We start from the raw sequence: 18,801 nt of genomic DNA, 5'->3' as shown, positions 1-18,801 counted from the left end.
TGTCAATATGAAACTCTATGATCAGTACAGAATCAGCTTTCTGAGATAATCTAATTTTGTCATGTGTGAACATGTGACCTGTGAACACAGAAAACCACAGAGACAGATGTGGTTAAATGTTGTTCTTGCACAAGAAAAAAAAGGGAGGCTACTGATTTAAAAAAGTGACTTTGTTTTTTCTTTGGATGAGGACTTTATTCTGTGTTCAGTCAATGTATGTCTACAGTAGTCTGATATCTAATACAATCACCTTTCTACACCCATCATCCAGCCACATTTTGGCCTAAGATCATTTTGGGCCAAATCAACAGCACCACAGATATATTTTTTAATAATAAATAAAAATTGTTATATTGGGCTATGTAATTCAACTTTGATTGATTGTTTCATACCATACAAAGCTACATCCTTGTCGCTTATGTGTTCTCTTTAACGAGAACACAACCATGTTTCCTCGATTATACACAAAAACTTTAGTCATGCCAGATAAATACTTGTGGATTTGACGTCAAAATCTGCTGAATAACACAAATCATCATCAAAAGGTGGTGACTACCGGTAAACCGCCCACATAGGATGACCCATGCGGAGTTCACAAGCACGTTCTTTAGCTGGTGATTTCAAGACTTAAGGTTTTAGTTTAACTTCCAGCCATGTTAACGTCCACTAAATAAAAATCAACCAATCTGCCCATACGAAATCTGAATTTTATATTGTGGTTATTCATTCATTTTAGCAATCAAGGGACAACACTGCAGAGTGGAGGGACACAACAATGACAGTATCCTTAAATAACACTTAAAAGTAATCATTAATAAGCCGTATTGACTTATTCTGAGCACTTTCTCCGTTATGATAATTATCTTGATTTGGTGACTCGGTATGAACTCCCGTTTGTAAACTACTTTGCTCATTGAAAACGCGGTTACCATGGTAAATACAATGTGTTGTTGCGTTGTTCGGGTTTTTCGACGGCACCTGAATGCAGCACAGCTATGCTTTACTTATCTGGTCTGTAGAAGTAGAAGTTGCTTCTCCAACAAAAGTAAAGTTTAGGGAGAAAATATTATTTGAACGTTTCTGCTATATTGCAGTGACTCGTTTAGTTTAGAGAAACGTACATTTGAGAGCTCGGTGTTGTTTCCCTCTGTTCCTTTCTCAGTGTAAATAGGAGATATAATTCCAGCTCAACTCTGGGATACTGGGAGCCGATGGAGCGTAGTTTGTATGGATACAGATGAGGCACGATGCTAGGCTAACTAACTAGCTACCAAGGTAAGAGCAAAAATGCGATGAAGTTAAACTTTTTGTTGAAAAATCTTTGCATGCATATACGAAATGCATTATTTATTAACGCTACTAAACTCATTGTTTCTTTGAAAAGTTACTGTGTATGTGAGTAAAATGTTTGCGAAATGCTCATACCTAAAGCGTCTTTGGAAACTTTGAGAAACTTTCTGCAGCTGAGGCCCTGCAGCTTTATGAAGCTGTGTTGGGGGATGGAAAAACAAGATAACTTTAGATTGATCTTTTCTCCATATAGGTTCCTGTACCTGACTCTTATTTCTCTAAAGATGTCCACACTAAAATCAAGCTTGTTTTTATAATTTGAAGTTATTGTGTAACTCTACCTGCATTTATATTGTATTCAGATTGACTTTACATATTTATTATGTCATTATTATCATTTCCCCAGTATTGTTCAGCTCAAATATGAAAGTAAACCTCTTAAACATATATTTTTATTTCAAAAATATTTCTATAGTTATAACGTTTTGTGAGATCATTTTTATTATATTATAAGCCTGTATTTTATGGACAGTCAGTCCCAGCTATTTTATGAATGTAACTGTTCTGTGTAAAAAAGAACCAAAGTGAAACATTTCACCATATACCTAATAAATACGCCTGACTAAACTGACCATACATGAGTTAACTTTTAAAGTCTTTTAAAAGAAACTCACATCATTTTAAAGAATACATACCTCGGAGGGGCAATGGAAATGGTTTCCGGGGTATATATTGTAAATCTGATGATATTGTTTTGTTTAAATCTTCTGTAAAGGTTTTTTTCTGCCTCTGAGCAGTGTCATCTGTTAGTAGTGTTGGGATTTCTGTGCATTGAAACATTTCTGCTGCCTACACATTCCTGAGCATTGGCCCGGGGCAAGAGGACAGAAGTGGCTTAACCCCTGAAACCTCAGTGACCTGCTGGTGGGTCAGTCATTACAAACTCTAGCTGTGCAGCCATACTTTGTAAAACAATTTTTTTTAAAAACACTTATCTTTATTTTATACATCTAGTGAAGCAGCTTAGGTTTCATATAATAAAAAATAGGTCAGATAAAACGTAGTAGAAAGTAGATCATTAGAGCATCACAAAGTAGTTAAAATATGTTAATTAAATGTAACACAGACATAGAAAACTTGTTGGCTTTTGGGTTAGAATATTTCACTCAGTGTAAACATCAGTGTGCTTCAACAAAGAGTTTGAACTAGCTGATATGGAAAATGTAAACAGTATAGATTCACAGTTAAGTACCAACATGATCTATAAGCTACTTAATGGAAGCTTTATATATAAATGTCTCTATTTAATGGTTTTGATTTGTTTAGGCTTGTTCCCTCTCACAGTGTAGGGCTTGGCCAACATTTAGAATAGACCTTGATTTACGTTGTGGTGAGCAAACTTCTAATTCAGCTATCCACAAAAGGCACACCCTATCTGCAGGCTTCCTCATTTGAGATACACATGGTATTTTTTCAATCTTTATTACAGTCAATTATAGCCTTTAGGCAACATAAAACTTGAAACTGACTTCAGGCAGGAAGAGGCGTGAGGGAACCCAGCAGTTCCAAGAGTTGCTTTGTTTGTTTTTCTAAAGTTTAAAGGTTTGTGGTGCGTTACTGTGACTTGACTTTATGACAATACCTTACAGCAAAATGACCTGTTTGCACCTGGTGGAAGAGCCATGCTGTAAAATATTAAGGGGAAAATGGGAAATCCCTGGCAGCTGATGGCTCTACGAACTGGCAACGGTAGTCTAGCCTTACACTTATAAAAGGACTCGAGAATATTTAAAGAATTTGTTTGGCCAGCTGCTGTGTTGCCTACACAAAGCTCTCTCTCTCTGTCTCTTGGGGACCCCTGGTTTATATAAACTACCCATGACATCCACCAACTGGCTACTTTAACACAGGACGAGTGTCTGTGGTGCAGACACGTTGTTTAACTAGTCCTCAGATCCAGCATGATGAACTGTTAACTTGTTCATGCATTATTTAAAGAAATCTATTTGTGATAGGACTCATTTCCTGTGTCACTTTTAGGAATAGGAAGATATATTAATTTAGTGTCACAATAATTCTAGTCAAAAAATTGCAATTCAGGATATTATCCCTAAAATGGAATCACATTAGATTACATTTTGTACAGAAAATAATATGTATAACAACAATATGACACATACATACAAATATATGTTCCCGCTGAATAAATAAACAATCACTACAACATACATAAAGAAAACAACATGGGGTGAGTCTGTTTCTTTTAATATGAAACAAGGCTTTTTTTCACATCTCTACAACAATTGTGGATATTCCCGACAATGATAAAGGCAATTCACCATAATCCTCTTATTGTGAGTGTTTTACATTGGGAGACTGAATACAATCCATTTATAATCCCTTTCCTAGTTACAAAGCAAGTCTGTTATCAGGAGTGTTGCTATAGCCTCTTAACTGTAGTTTCCCATGAACATGATTGTTTTTCTTTTCTGTGACATCACTTCCTTTTTTTCTGATTTTAGGTTATCAAACTGCTTGGTATGCTGCCTGTTTACACAAGACGCTGCTGCTGCTCTTTTATTTTATTAACCATACAGGCGCTGGTAGCAATTATACTTTCATGATTGTTGAACCAAGAAGTGCACTGGGCAGGACATTTACAGTTGAAGATTAACATTTTCAATACTAATCTATAGCGTTTGTAACTGAAGGGTGGTGAACAGTGTCATTTTCAGATTTACACAAATGTGCCACATGATGGTATTATGTCCACACAAAGGAACAGACAGTAGCGCCACTGCCACACACACAAGTAATGCATGTTGATGTAGACGTTTTTCAGCACGAGTGTAGAAGAAGTTAAGAACTGCCATGTGCAAGTAAAAAAAAACAGTGAAGTTGTTTTTATCCAGGCGCAGATATTGGTATTAAAGTTAATTACCATTTAATGTGTTATTATTAACATACAAAGTCATTTTTATTCCATGAAAACATTTTTGTGTATGCTGTCAATTATAGTTTAAGAAAGAGCACAATGTGCATTAGTAGGTCAGACTTCAAAATCAGAGATAGTGATCAGCCCAAAAAATTGCAATCAGTGCATCTCTAATTTCCCCTTCTTTTGATGGATAAACTTAAGGGTTTTGTCTAAACTGGGTAACAGGGGCGCTGCGCCCTCTTACTTTTGGTGTAAGCCCTCATACCAAAATGCAGATTTTCAACCTAAAATGTTAAAGTGACGCGAGAAAACAATATTTCTGTTTGACGGTAATGACTCCAAAAGTATGAAAATCATGTCAAATAGGCCGTCAGACAGCATTGTTGTTAACGTCGGCGGCACTCTTTTGTATACGAGCGTCATGTTCTCGAGAGAATATATATGTTATTTACAATTCAGCGCACGTTATTGCCCTCATACTATATTTTTCTAGAAAAAACCCAGAACTATAAAATGGTTTCGCTGTTCATTTTTGGAATTCTATTTCATGTAATAAATATGTAAATCCAACCTGGCTCATTTGAGTGTCAACTCTTATAGAACAAATGCGCTATAGCTAGTATTTAGTCATAGGCTGCTGGTGCCTACAAAAATGTTGTCAACTTGTCATTGATCTGTGACATTGGCCTGTCTAATATTTCACTACATTGTCAAAGCAAACGTGAAAGAATGTGTGAATTCCCCCTGTTGGAGTTCACACTATGAAACCTAAATGTAGAAGTTACCAAACCAAATAACTTATGCTTCCCTCGGTGCCATGTCATTTGAGAACTGATTCTTCAGTGTCTGGGAATTGCTGGACCTTTTCTCAGCATGTCTGTGCACTAACATTCCTGGAAAGCCAAAATGAATATTGAGATTCAGATGAATGTGAGCCATGCAGAAAGCGAGCAGGTGTCTCTGTAAATCATGTGGACTATCCCACCACCATGTGTTTCCCTCTTTTTTAAGTGAAGGCAAAAATGTCATTCCACAAATGGGCCTCTGCATTAGTAGCCCTGAAGTAAGAACATGAGTGGTGAAGTTTGGAAGACTATTTGCTAATATAAGCTAGTAAATTAAGTTCATAATTTGTTATCCATTTTCACTGACCCCTTTAAACTTCCAGGAGATGGCAGTAGAAATGCACTGATCAGATATCTGAGCCTTGTACATGCAGAGCTGAATTGAATTGTGTTTATTGGGGGAAAAAATAACAAGGTTAAAATTCATCAACAGTTAATAATCAAGTCATAAAGTCACCTATTGCCAGTGAGGAAATCATGATGTGTGGCTTTGAAGAATCTGAAGAACCATGTATGTTGTCCCACAAACCTAGAGACAGAGATTTACAAAGTTCAACAGTTAGGCATGCCCTTTGACAGCATGTGTTGACTGACATCATGTAGATAAACTGACTGAGGCTGCAAACCTATGAACGTTTTTATTAATTCATCCGTCAAATACAAAACTTGGAAGGTGAGGTTTACAACCAACTGTTCTATCATACATCATAAAGAGAAACCAAATATTGTTTTGGCCTTTTGCTGAAAAATAAATCAACAAATTATTAATTGACAAATCACTTCGGCTCTTAAACTGATACTATACTTAAGTGGTTGTTGAGTTTTTTTGGTATATATTTTTTATCTTGAGCCCATTGATGTCCTGTCGGCTTTTTATAGTAATGGTGCTTTTGGACTGGGACACATGTTTCAGCCAGGTTGCACCACCTTCAATAGATGCTGATAAGAGGGTAAAGCCAAGTGTAATGTGCCTCTACATTGTCATTGTTGTTGACACAGTTTCAAGCTCAGACGGGAGCACTGACTAAGTTATATGATACTGACTCAAGTTTTCAGCCCTCTGTATGTGGCCACTCCTCTTCAGCAGGCAGCGCTTTCTTAGTGGGCGAGTCTCTCATTCCTCACCGGACTCCACTCAGCTCAGGTTTTCTGCATTTCCATTCAAGTCGGGAATACTGAGGGAAGGTTTTTACTCTTTGGATTTTGACAGTTTTTTAAGTTTTTCATAAAGTAAGTGGATTTTTTATACGTTGTCTCATTTTCTTAATCTATTGTCCTCTTGGGGATGTAAATGGGATTAATGTGGAATAGCTGTCCCTGTGTTAATATAAGTATTGTTGAGTTAATATTTCTAATTGTGACATTGATGCTATCAGTGTGGTGTAATTGTTGTATCTCTAAAACTTATACTGACAATTCAAATAATGAGGAGCATTGCCTTCAGCTAGAGTTTTTTCAGTTCAGCACAGATTCTCAGCACCTTCAGGGTAGGGACAACTCCTTACCTGTTAGTGTGTGTTCTTCTTCCTTCTCAAACTTTACCAAAGAAATGCCAAGAGTGTACTTGAGATTGGCAATAGTCTATCCAATTGAAAAATGTCACAGATTGCTTTCTATATCAACATGTCATCATATTGTATATTTGACTTCTGGATACTACACATCTACAGAGCATCAAGTACTTCAGTAGTTTTGGTTTCTTCCTTGTGGGATTGAGGGATGAGTGTCTGCTGGTGTTTCATGGATTTTCTTTGGTTGGCACATCTTTAACTAGTGATATGGAATCTGAAAATGGAAAATATTTAAAGGCAGATGACTTGACTCCCCCAGATTTCAACTTTTTTTTGCCTTTTATTGGATGAAATTCACTTTTTGATGTAAAACTGTGGTAGTTCATAATATTTTGGTGATATTAGTTCTGAAACAATTACTTGGGACTAACAGGACTGAAAAACACTTAAAGGTATCTTGAGAATTTAAGTCATGCAAAAATGTCAAATATATGTCATCAGATTTAGACAATTGGTTCATCCATTGTGCGTTTAGTTCTCTTAACTATTTGTTTTTGCTCGTGTCAAACTGCTGCAAGTAGTTATGTAAAAAGTGTCAGTAGATACCAAGTCTTGTATATTGTTGAGAACATTTTGTCTAAAATTAGCTTGTTTCCCCTTATTTTTTAACAGCACTGTAGGTCGTGTTGTGATGTAAGTGTCTTGTTTTAAGCCGTTCCAGATTAATTCAGCAAACACAGCAGCCAATTGTTGGTTATATGGAGGAGTGAAGACTCTAGTCACAATCATGTGAGCTGTTCAGAAGCTGTCTCATGTTTATATCATGTTTAGGGTGATAATGGGATATATATTCTATGGTTCGCTGAACGTCGCCTTGAGGATGGACATGAAATATGTTCGAAATAACTCTAGCATGTTGTCATGACTTCACCATATCTATTCCTTCCACAAATGAATTCCTACTGGGAAGCTTCCTGCCCCAAGCTGTGACAGATCTCCCCTGTGTGTTGGTATGCACCATATATTCTTTTAGTTAATAATCTAACCAACAAGTTTTTTTGTTTTTTTTTGACACCAGCCGAATTTATTGCTCATACGTCCTGAGTCTTATCTAAGGGAGTGAGATTATGGCGATCATATGACATCAGAGACTAACAAACAGGCCGCCGCACGAAACTCCCTAAACTTGGCAACATGCGTGTGTGCTCATGCTGTGGGAGACTATGACTACACCTGACTGTAAGGTCAAGAAGCCCAGTCACACCTTGAATCACTCAATCAACAGGTCATAGTATTAAGTAATGTTTCTTGGAAAGCCTCTCTTAATGCTGTTTGGCTTAGACGTGGGTTCACATTTTGACTCCTCTAGTGCTTGTAGCCTAATCGCTTGTAGTCAATTTATTTGATATACTCAGTTGTTTTTTTCCCCTTATGGACTCCCAGAGGATGCAGGCTTAAACACTGCGCAGATTTTCTTTGGGCAGAATTGTCACAGTTTGTCCTTCCTCAAGCTTTGTATTACACCAAACAGCCGTTTTAATGTTTGAACACTGACACAAATGATCCCTGTTTTCTATTAGATTTAAGCTAGACTTAAAACCTTGAAAATTGTCATGGATGCTAAATCTGAAATACTACTTTTTAGGAAATGGTGAGCATCGACCTTATGCAGTGAAGAATACTAACAGGAAGTTGATCCACTGACATGGAGGGCAACGGAGAGATCAGTGACACTGACAGCGGCATCATCCTTCACTCAGGTAAATCGTGTTATTTTTTGTTTGTTGTATTTGGGAATTATACAGCAGCACAACTGTCTTAATCACAAAAAATAATGAGAACATGAAAGAATACACATGTAAAGCAGTTAATAAACTATTCAATCGTGAAATATATACTGTCAAAGTTGTGAAATGCTTGATTGATTTAAATTACAAATTGATTTATAAAACAAAGAATCAGTCTCTTTCAGCCAGTAGACCCTTGCTAGATGAACACATGTTCAAACTAAGACACACCTTAGTTCAGCCCATGGTAATCTTATCACTGCACCTGCTTTTAAATGACCTGAACCTAAAGATACATGAAAAATTCCATATAACTAACTCTCATGCTGATAGCTTTCTGCCAAAGAAACACTTTACTTCAGACTCTTTATGCTCTAGTTCACCGCTGTTAAAATGAAAGTCGTTGGTAACGTAAATGTTCTCCAGACACACAAGGTCGCCTTTTTTTATTGCTAGGTCATTATTGTATACGTCACAATTGTGCTTCACCAAATTTTAAGCAACATGACATCCTTTCAGAGAATACCACATCGCAGATTTCAAGGAGTTAGCAACTAATGCTACAATTGTCTTAGCAGAAGACTCAATTTTGTACTCTTATAATCTACATTCTTAAATCAACTCCACACTTGAGCACACAGCAGATTTATATTTGGGGTTATTCCTGCAAGTTTAAAAACAAGTCATCCATATTGTTAAAGAGAACCAGTTGTGAAAACTCGAGCAGGCACTAAAACGCATGTTGTACATTGTGACTATATCAGATTAGTGTCTGTGTCCTGAACAACAAGAAGGACGTATTGCAAGTGATCCACATTAAAAGAGCACTTCAAATTTAAGGATTGCCCTCTAACATTATCTATATACTGTAAATGGATCATTTATTTGAAAATGTTAATGTTATATCGTGTTTTTTAATCTATTCATTCATCTTTATTTTGAAAAACTTGGTGCCTGAACTGATCACTGTGCAACATGAGCTAATGTAGCTGCTAGCCGCTAGCCTACAGCAGAAGTGAAGAGCAGGTTACAGAGGTTTCATTCTTCACACTCAACTGACTCAACATATATTTTACACAACTCCCTCATTCCTTTTAAGCAAAAATGACAAAAATTCTCTAGCTCCAGCTTATAAATCATGAAAAATGTTCTTTTTTTGTCTAATTAAATTTCATATATTTGCATTTTGAAAAGTTAGAAGACAAATAGATTTAACGGGTGCAACTCTAGGGAATATGTTGATCTTTGTATTTCCAAAGTTGTATCGTATTTTGGGTTGCAACAGTCAATAAGGAAGTCAACCAATATGGTCATCTACGTAGTTCCCGAAGTCCCATATGTTGACAATAACAAATAATTACCAGCAAACTTTGACAGACTTGTTTTTGCTACGCCCAGCAGTGTCCACCGATTAGTAATGGCCTTTCTGACATTCCTTGCGCCTTAATTGAGCCACGTGATGTCTACCCTATACAATGAAAAAGGGTCAACCTACGAAGAATGGGGGGATTGTCACTCTAGGAAGAGGAATTCTTTGCCCTATTGTAGTGCTGTCACACTTCTTTCCTGTCGCAGCTCAGATGTTTGTCAGTACCTGCAGGGATTCTGTTAATAATCTCTGTAGGTATGTGGCACTCAATGCATTTGGCCTGAAGCCACTCCCACAGCCCTGAAACTAATCTTAATGTCATTAGTCATCGTGGCTACAGACAGCACCAGCCGAACACTCAGACTGTGTTTATAGTTACGAAGATATTGGCATGCAGAATGGCTGGCAATATCCAGCCATTCTGCATGCCAATAAAAAAACAACGATAACAACAAAAAGTTACGTTCTGTTGAATGAAACCATTGTGATGTCTGTAGTGGCATCCAGATTTAATCTGAAGCTGTAAAATAACAGTGATGATGTGATGATGGCAGCATAATATAAGCAATAGCATGCCAGAATACTTACACAGCAACATAAACCAAGTAAAGATGCATTAAAGTAGAACAGGCATGAACATGAAAGACATGGATTCATTCATTTTATATTTTAATACTGAATTTTTTTAACATTTAAGTAATTTTATTGCTCAATTATTGGAATGACATGGAACATATGACTGATTGAAGAATAAATGCAGTTTAAACTCTAAAATATATTAATATGCTTGTTTCTTGTTGTATTACTCAGGCTCTGACAGCCCAATGACACACACAAAGGATGTGACCACGCACACACGGGCCATGAAGCTCAAACACCAGGATCTCCAAGAACGACTGGAGATCTGCCTACTGGAGCTGAAGAAAGTCTGCATCCGAGAAGCTGTAAGTACAATTAATCTGCAAATCAACTGGGGGTGGGGTAAAGATAATTGATACAGCTCTATCTGATAAAGTCAACAGGATTGGAAGAAACTGGTCAAATCACAGATGGCGACACCGGAAAAAGAAATCTGAAATGCGCCAAATCTTTTATCCTATTTGATAAAACAAACGTTGACAAACTGCATGATTTACAATTGAAAACGGTGCCTCTGTTGCCCTAGCATCAGAACGTTTAAATGGTTTCAAAAATAAGGAGGCTGCAAAAAACAACTATCTGAAAAAACATGTGACAGATGATTCACTTAACCATGATACTTTTAAGCTACATAAAATCTTCAAAAACATTTCTAGTACACCTAATATAAAGTAAAACTCCAGACAAGTGTTACGTAATGAGGCAAGCATTCCTTTTTATGAAGGATTAAGTAGGTGGGGTAGTTTGGTACAGGATGTTTGATGACGCATTTTACTGCAGGTGAACAAAGTAACCTGCAAGAGCGACATGAGCGTGGATAAGTTAGAAAATTGGGTCCGAAAATTTTGTGTCCACACTTATGATGCTTTAAGGTCTGTAGTTTTTGTTTTAGCCAACATTTTAGTGGTTTAAAAACACTAACTTTGATGTCCAACAATTTGATACATCTTCTAAATGCGTTTGCCTCAGCTTCCAAATGTCACAGTCATGGTCTACTGAGAGGAATCACAAGCTCTTTTCATCCATCCTCCTTTATGACATTATTATTTAGGCTCTCACCACTGAGCAGAATGCAAACATCATCCTTTTCTTTCAGACAATGCCATGTGGCTACAGTGAGATTGTTTTTAATATATCACAGCCTTTGAAGAGGTTTTCTGGTGGTTAAGTTAAGCTATTTCAATATTCCCATGACAGCTTGGATTTAAATCCAGCATGAACTATTGGTCACGTAACCTCTCCATTGTCAATATTTCAGCTTTTCTTTCTCCTTCTGCAGGAAAATATCCAAATAAGACTATTGCCACATCGAGTCATTTTAACATATATTCCTTTGAAAGTTTCTCTGACATGCGTCGGTGCTGTGGGGTAAAATCCCAGAACAGATCATTCTTTCCTGTTGACACTCGGGCTGGGCATTCCTGTTGGGACATGCTCAGGTGAACTAATGGGAGCCATGATGCCTCTCCCTTCTTTTAGTGACAAAAGAACAGGCTTACGTGTTTGTTTGTCTGCAAAAGTGGCTGGTTAGGAGTGACTCAAAATAACAGTTTCTGTGACTCTTATCTAATGAAATCAGTAATGGTGCGCTGTCATGCTCTGGGATCAGTTGGACACATACACTTGATACAGTGAGAAAGTGAGACCTAAAGAATGTGTTGTGAAAGGAAATCTCTGCAAATGCTGAATTGTGCAACATATTCCTTCAAAACAATATGTGCCTCAACATGTAAAGAGTGCTGAATGTGATACATCATTTCAAAACTGCCACAGACAATGTTCAATGGACTGTCAAGAGATGTGCTTATCTTTATTCAAACAGCTAAACTGAAAGGATTAAAAGCATTCGTTTGCATCCTTAAAAACACTTATTAATAGTTATACTTCATTTGTACAACTCAACTGAAAGGATTTATAAGCATTGATAAACTACTTAACCAAGCCAGAGGATCTGTCATCGTTCCAGTTTTAGTTTTATTCAAATGTTTCTTTGTGGACATTTGGATTTGTAATATTTTTTGTGTGGTTTAGGAGTTGACAGGTCGTCTGTCAGATGACTACCCGCTGCTGCCAGGAGAGAAGCCTCCGCAGATCCGCAGACGTATTGGAGCTGCGTTCAAGTTTGATGAACAAAGCTTCCCTCGAGGAGCAGAGGTAAAGCAGCATTTAGAAAACCAAGTACAAAAAATAATGTAATTTAAAAAGAATGCATAAACATCAAGGAAAAACAATGTTTCAAAAGTCTCACTTGTTGTCTCTCCCTCCTCATTCCCTCATTTTACAGGAGTCAGAACTGAGCTTTGTTGATGCTGAGTTGGCGCTTCAGATGAAGATATATGAGGCGGCGCGCAAGCTCTGTGAGGAGGTTCACCCAAGTAAGGCTGTTAAGAAAAGCCGCTTACAGCAGTGCAGGAGAGAAGAGAAGAAACTGAAACGCCTGCAAGAGACGGCATTCCAGCTACGTCTAGAGCATGGCCGTTCATCACCACTTCCTGCTTTTAATATTGCACAACTCGGTGAGAGCCGCCTGGCCAGACAAGAAAATAGTTTTCTGTCAAAAAATGAGTAAATTGATCATGATTGAATTAAAGAGCCCTTCTTCATACATTTATAGAAATGTATTATTTGATACATCTGAGTCAATGCATTTGTTTCTGTTTTTCAGATGTGGGTACATCTGATGACAGCTCTCTGTCTGATTCTGTAGTGCAAGATGAAGGTAAGATTTACCTCTAGTGCTGCAACAAACAATTATTTTACTTATTGATTCATCTTAGATCTTTCAGATTAATCAATTATTTCAGAATGTTAGAATATAGTACAGAAAAATGTTTTTTAAATCCAAGAGGATGTTTTTGAGTGTCTTGTTTTGTCCGTCCAAACCCCAGTCTGGTTCAGTTTAGTATGAAATAAAACAGAAAAACAGGAAATCTCTATATTTGAAATTTTCAAGTCTGTCGATGAGAATTACAGCAACACGAACTTTTTTTATGGTTTAAAGGCTGGAAGTTGCCACACATCCATTACCTGTAAAACATTAAATTGTGAGCAGAGTCCAGTAAACAATTCTCTGAAATACTGCGGTCCTCGTGGTGCCTATTAATAAGAGATATTTTTCAAAGGATACAGAAAGAATCTTTGGAGGAAATCAGTTGTATTCACACTTAATAGTTTCTGCAGGTATAATACATCATGTATTTTGTTTTTTTTTCCCCTAGAAGTGACAAGTCAGTCATCACAGCTGTCTTCAGTACTCCCTGATCCAGGAGAGACGGATCCTCCCCCGCCTCCCACTGTGTCCTCACAGTCCTTCACAAACGGCTCCTACATGTCTCCATCTGCGGCTCCACAAAACCTGCAGCAGACTCCTAGCCAGTCTCCCCATCCAAGCCTGGAGTCTATGCCGAGTTTCAGCTCAAGCCCCGCAAGTGACCTACCTCCCATCCAACACTCCCCGTGGACAGAGTCTAGTCTCGACCAACCTTACCAGAAGAACAGGAAGTCGCGCTCTTCCAACAAGTCAAGGTAACACCAACCATCCATCATGTCTCCATTCCTGTTCATCAACTTTTTAGAACTAGGGAGAACAAAGTGTGGTTTGTGTTACTTGGTAAACTGTGTGAAATGCAGATTTAGTGGCTACTAGTAGCATTAGCAAGCTTGTGAGTGAAGCGACTCTGGTTGGATTCTTTGGAAACTCTAGGGAAAAACCCAAGTTGATGAAAGTGAAACAAATCTGCATCAATTAAAGAAATCAGTTATACCTCAATATAGGATTATAGTGCTAATCCAGTAAAAAAAAGCACAATTCGTTGTGGTGATTTCATTCCAGCATCGATATACAGTATTTGTGAATATGGGCCATAACACAATCTCTAGCTCTAGTGTTTGTCGAGGAGTTGAAAATACAGTTTCGTTATTTATTAGTACACTGAAATCTTATAATGTATGATTGTGAACCCGATTTAAAAAAGATTGTTCACTAAAAAAGATGTGTACTACATTTTAAGCAATGAAAATATTTGTTCATTTAGAAAAATGTTGATGATCCTCCGGATAAATATGATAACTTTAAGTGCAGTTACAATAGCCGCAATAATCAGAATGTGAATGTTTCATTTTGCCCAACACCTAACTCCCATGGCTATGAGGGCACCATGATTCATGACTCGAGGTGTGGTCAGGCTGCTTCGTATTCCCCTGTTGTTAGTGTCCGTTCATATATGACAATATCCAGCAGCAAGAATACACTTTTCTTTTTAATAATGCTGGACAAAAGCTCATCTAGCAATTTTATATTTTGTGCAAACTCATTTGTTCATTTTATAATAGAGGAAATGACATTGGTTCATATATGAGCAACACCGCCATCTGCTTTTGCTTTGGTGCAAAAGCAGCCAAAGAGAGAAACTCATTTCTATACATCCGGTTTTAAAATGACACATTGACGAAGAGGAAGTAAACCTTGGCTTTATGGTCTACTAGTAAATTCCTGTTTTAAAACTCCATATTAGGATAATTGTATTCTTCTTTGTCCAGGTAATAGATAACTGTTGTTCCACATGGCTGAGGCCAAACAGTTGTAATACTAAAAGACTCAACTTCAATTATTAAATTATCTTTATTTTTATTATCTTTGGGATTTCCAATTTTGATGTCATTATGAAAAAAAATTGATAAACAAAGAAACTTAATATAACATGTTTCTTATGTGTTCAACAGTTCAGCCAAAACTGAGTTGTTACCCCCCCTGGAGGCAGTTTTTGCTTCCCACCTGAAGCTGGGCCGCAGCCAGTCAAACAGCACACCCTCCACACCAGAGATGCGAGTCCACAGACAGCTGTCCCTCAGGTAGCCCCACCTCATTCATTCACATCCACAGTACTGTTCACAACTTTATTCAGTGCTGGGTATATTAAACTGAAATGGTACTTAAGTAAAATTACTGTTACCATACAATTATATTGACTCAGATAGATATAAGCATAGTGTGAACAAGTGTCTGATAAAAAATTGCTCAAGTATTGAGTGACTTCATTACATGCAATTAATTACCTCAATTATACTATTAGGCTTGTTCGAACAGGTAATAACAAAGCTTGGACGCCGTTTTTTGGGTGTGTTTTTGTACGGGCTGCTTTTCTTTCTTGCAGTTGGACAATCCCTGTTGTGCGTGTGAGTTTAGCTGGATGTAAGAAGTAGCAAGAAATGTGTAGCCCAATGTTATGACGTAGAAGTAGAAACATTTGGTCACTTATTTACTTGAGTACTGGTAAAGTATTCGGCAAAACAACTACTTCTTAGTAGCACAATTTGTTTATAAAAGGACTCGACTTGTGTAATGCCCACTACTTACCACTACCTACTGTATGCTTAAACAGTGACTGTGAGATGTGCATTTATGAAAAAAACCTTTTTCCTGAGTATCCATATTAATGCACTTTCTCCTTTCACAGAATACCCAACCCTGAGTCTCCTTTTGAAAGGGAGCGTGGTCGCACCAGAAGTGCAAGGAGGCGACTGACAGAATATGCTATAACCTTACCGGACACCCCTCTTCCTGCTGTGAACTACGCAAACCATGTCAACTCTGAGGATAGCAACTCGGAACACTCGTTTTCATCTTACAACAGCTCCCCGTGTCAGGAGATGCTCTGTGATTCACCCAAACAGTATCAGTCTGCATACGCGCACTCTGGCCCCGGGAGCAGCTGTGGACCTCAAGGCTTCCCGAGCCCTGGCATTTACCATAAGCCCCGGTATCAGTCCAGCCCCGGGTTTCCTAAATCCTATTACACTGAAGAAACAGCCTACCGACCTGAACTGGACTTGGCACGGAGCTATTACACCCAGCAGGCTCCCTGTCCTCCCAACAGATACGAATATTACTATAAAGACGCTGCTGTGCTCCACCAGAGAGCACAGAGGCCTCTACCTCCTAATATCAGACTCTCCCCCTCCCCGGCTCAGTGGGAGCATCCGCAGTACTGCCCCAATGGCCTCCCAAAACAAGTAGTGAACGAGCAGCTGAAGTCGTGGCACCGCCGCAGTCAGCTGAAGTCCCCCAGGTCCCACTCTCTTGACAGACAGGGAGCCGTCAGAGTTAAAAACATCTCCACTCGGGAGGTCGCCTTACACCAAAACCAGATGTACCATGAGCAGGTAAGCAGACAAAAATCTGTCAAGATTACTTAAAAGTGTTGGGCTAAAAATACTGAAATAATAAGTATTAACCAAATTATGATTATTTCAACACCTTTTTTATGACAGGAAAAAAATACATATTCACCTACTCACTACAATAAGTGAACAAAAAATAAATTCTGGCTTAAGAGGCATTTGATCAGATACCTGTGGGTGAACTCATGCTGTAAAAGAACATTGTTTCCAAAATGTACTTATATTGTTTCTTTTTCTGTTGTTGCTGTCTCTCAGGTTATCCAGAGAAGGGCTCGTCAGAGAGATGAGACTCGCTGGGTTGTAGATGATGGCTCTCACTTTATAAGTCAAGTTTAAACCAAGGACCGCACACTGAGACGCGACTGCATTCATTACCAAATAACCAAAGTGGAGTGTTCAGAAAAAATCAACTTTTTAAGCACCTAGGAAGTTCTTGTTCTTGTTTATCTGTCTGCTTGCATTAAAGCATAAAAACAAATGCATCTTACACTACAATCTAATACAAAAATAACTATGGTTACTAAGATGACTATAAAAATAACCTCTAACAGTAAAGTCGGTTGCTTGGCAGTTGGATTTGGATCCATAAAGTGTACCTATTGTTTTTGTCCACTCCTTATGAATTTAATGCTTGTTAAATGTTACTGAGAGCTGTTTGAACCTGCCATAGTTCAAAAGTCATATTTAAGTTTATCAAACATAACCACAGAGTTTCTGCATCTTTAAACACAGGGTTAGTTTTATATGTGAATTGACTATGATATGACATAATGAAATGAAAATTGACAGCTAACCCTAGCTCTAACACAATTTTACATTGCTGCCAGATTGGGGAAAATGTATGTTTTTAAAAAGTAATATTTCACATTTAACTAACATTAAGGTCTTTGTTGAAGTTAATCTCACAAGAACTACCATCAATTAATCATGTCATTTCTTTACCTACTTAGTTATACAACAGAGTGTTACATTAGATGTGGCAATCTGTAGGGCAGGGATCCAACTTCAATTGAGGAAGTGTTCCAGACAGAGAAGTTGACTTTTTGCTTTGTGGTAAATGGGGTGCTCGGTTTCTAGCTGTACAAATACATTGAATTGTAAAATAATGTAAATCAGTAACATATCCTTTTTAGCTACATTTTGTGTGTAATGTTGCCATGATTTTTTTTTTCCAACTTTAAGAGGATTTAAGAGGACTTGTTTTTCTACTTATTGTGTCTGTAGATCTGCCAGTTAACTTTAATTACTTATAGACTTAATGAATTAGTTGAAACTAAATATTAACTTACTCAAATGAGCTAAAAAGTAGCAAATTTAACAAAAGAGTGTTGATGTTAGGCAGCTATTAAAGTGTTCAAATGAATTGAAATGTCCCTAGCTTAAACAGATATTTATCAGTTCTGTTTTGTAACCACTGACAATGTGTGATTCACAATCATGTCTCACAATCAAACACGCTTTCAATGGTATATTTGAATGAGAGCAACCTTCTGCAAATACAGCTTCACACTGACGGGTCCCTTACAGTGATCTATTTATGTGTTTATTTATTGTGACGTGCACCATTCGACTTATGGAAAGTCAGACTTGAAATAGAAAAAAATAAATGGACCTGAGTTTGCGAAATACAGCAGCAGTAAAGACTGTTTTGAGGTGTATATAGAAAAACTGAACACAATCATGTAACCCTGTGTGCCTCTTTTTTACTGTATTTTTTATTATTTATCAGTAAGGTAAGGTAAGTAGTTTAAGTGAACCTAATAATACTGTGTTTTGTTGCTGATGATAAATCTGTGAAGTGTTTACCCTGTGGAAGAAAATAAAGACTAATGTTTGCATAGTGTTGAGAATCATTTACTTATTTTACTTTTTCCAAAGCAGAAATGTTGTCACGTCACAGTAGAAAAGCACAGGTGTAAATAATAAAGATTATGTAACTACTACATCCCATTTAGGGTCCTGATATTGTGCATGCTGGTATTCACTTTCACGCCTTTCCGGACACTTACTAATAAAAACCTTTTTCTTCTATGACAATATGAAATGTCTGCATATAGGGACTATTAGTCATCCTGAGCTCTTGCAATGTGTGCCAACAGAGAGTTGTAAGTATTTATTAGAGCTTAAACAAGCAATTATTTACATTAATAATCTGTCCAATATTTTCTCAGTTAATTTTTGCCAATGAAAATAAAAAATAAAATGTTCATTCCCCCTTTTCAATGTCTAAGTCTAATGCCAA

The 18,801-nt window shown here is 37.4% G+C and overlaps 1 protein-coding gene across 2 annotated transcripts; it reads left to right on the top strand.

The window, feature by feature from the left end:
• The first annotated feature begins 1,036 nt into the window (after nt 1-1,036).
• On the top strand, nt 1,037-18,399 carry inavab (innate immunity activator b). 2 transcript variants are annotated; one of them, XM_063911874.1, is made up of 10 exons: nt 1,037-1,275; nt 8,230-8,344; nt 10,551-10,684; nt 12,411-12,533; nt 12,664-12,895; nt 13,045-13,098; nt 13,598-13,904; nt 15,102-15,230; nt 15,836-16,541; nt 16,815-18,399. In XM_063911874.1, the coding sequence occupies exons 2-10, from the start codon at nt 8,290-8,292 to the stop codon at nt 16,893-16,895; spliced, it is 1,821 nt and encodes a 606-aa protein (XP_063767944.1). In that variant the 5' UTR covers nt 1,037-1,275; nt 8,230-8,289; the 3' UTR covers nt 16,896-18,399. The 2 variants fall into 2 exon arrangements, with proteins under 2 accessions (XP_063767944.1, XP_063767942.1); XM_063911872.1 differs by lacking the exon at nt 1,037-1,275 and adding an exon at nt 6,155-6,303.
• Nucleotides 18,400-18,801: the final 402 nt, after the last annotated feature.

Source organism: Eleginops maclovinus, chromosome 20 (genome assembly GCF_036324505.1).
Source record: "Eleginops maclovinus isolate JMC-PN-2008 ecotype Puerto Natales chromosome 20, JC_Emac_rtc_rv5, whole genome shotgun sequence".
Taxonomy (NCBI): Eukaryota; Metazoa; Chordata; class Actinopteri; order Perciformes; family Eleginopidae; genus Eleginops; species Eleginops maclovinus.
This window is presented reverse-complemented; position numbering and strand designations above follow the sequence as displayed.

Excerpts from the sequence above, each read along its gene's own strand:
- inavab (XM_063911874.1), top strand. The coding sequence starts at position 8,290 with ATGGAGGGCAACGGAGAGATCAGTGACACTGACAGCGGCATCATCCTT. Across the intron at positions 13,905-15,101 it reads CGCTCTTCCAACAAGTCAAG|TTCAGCCAAAACTGAGTTGT; the intron begins GTAACACCAACC and ends TGTGTTCAACAG. Across the intron at positions 16,542-16,814 it reads ACCAGATGTACCATGAGCAG|GTTATCCAGAGAAGGGCTCG; the intron begins GTAAGCAGACAA and ends GCTGTCTCTCAG.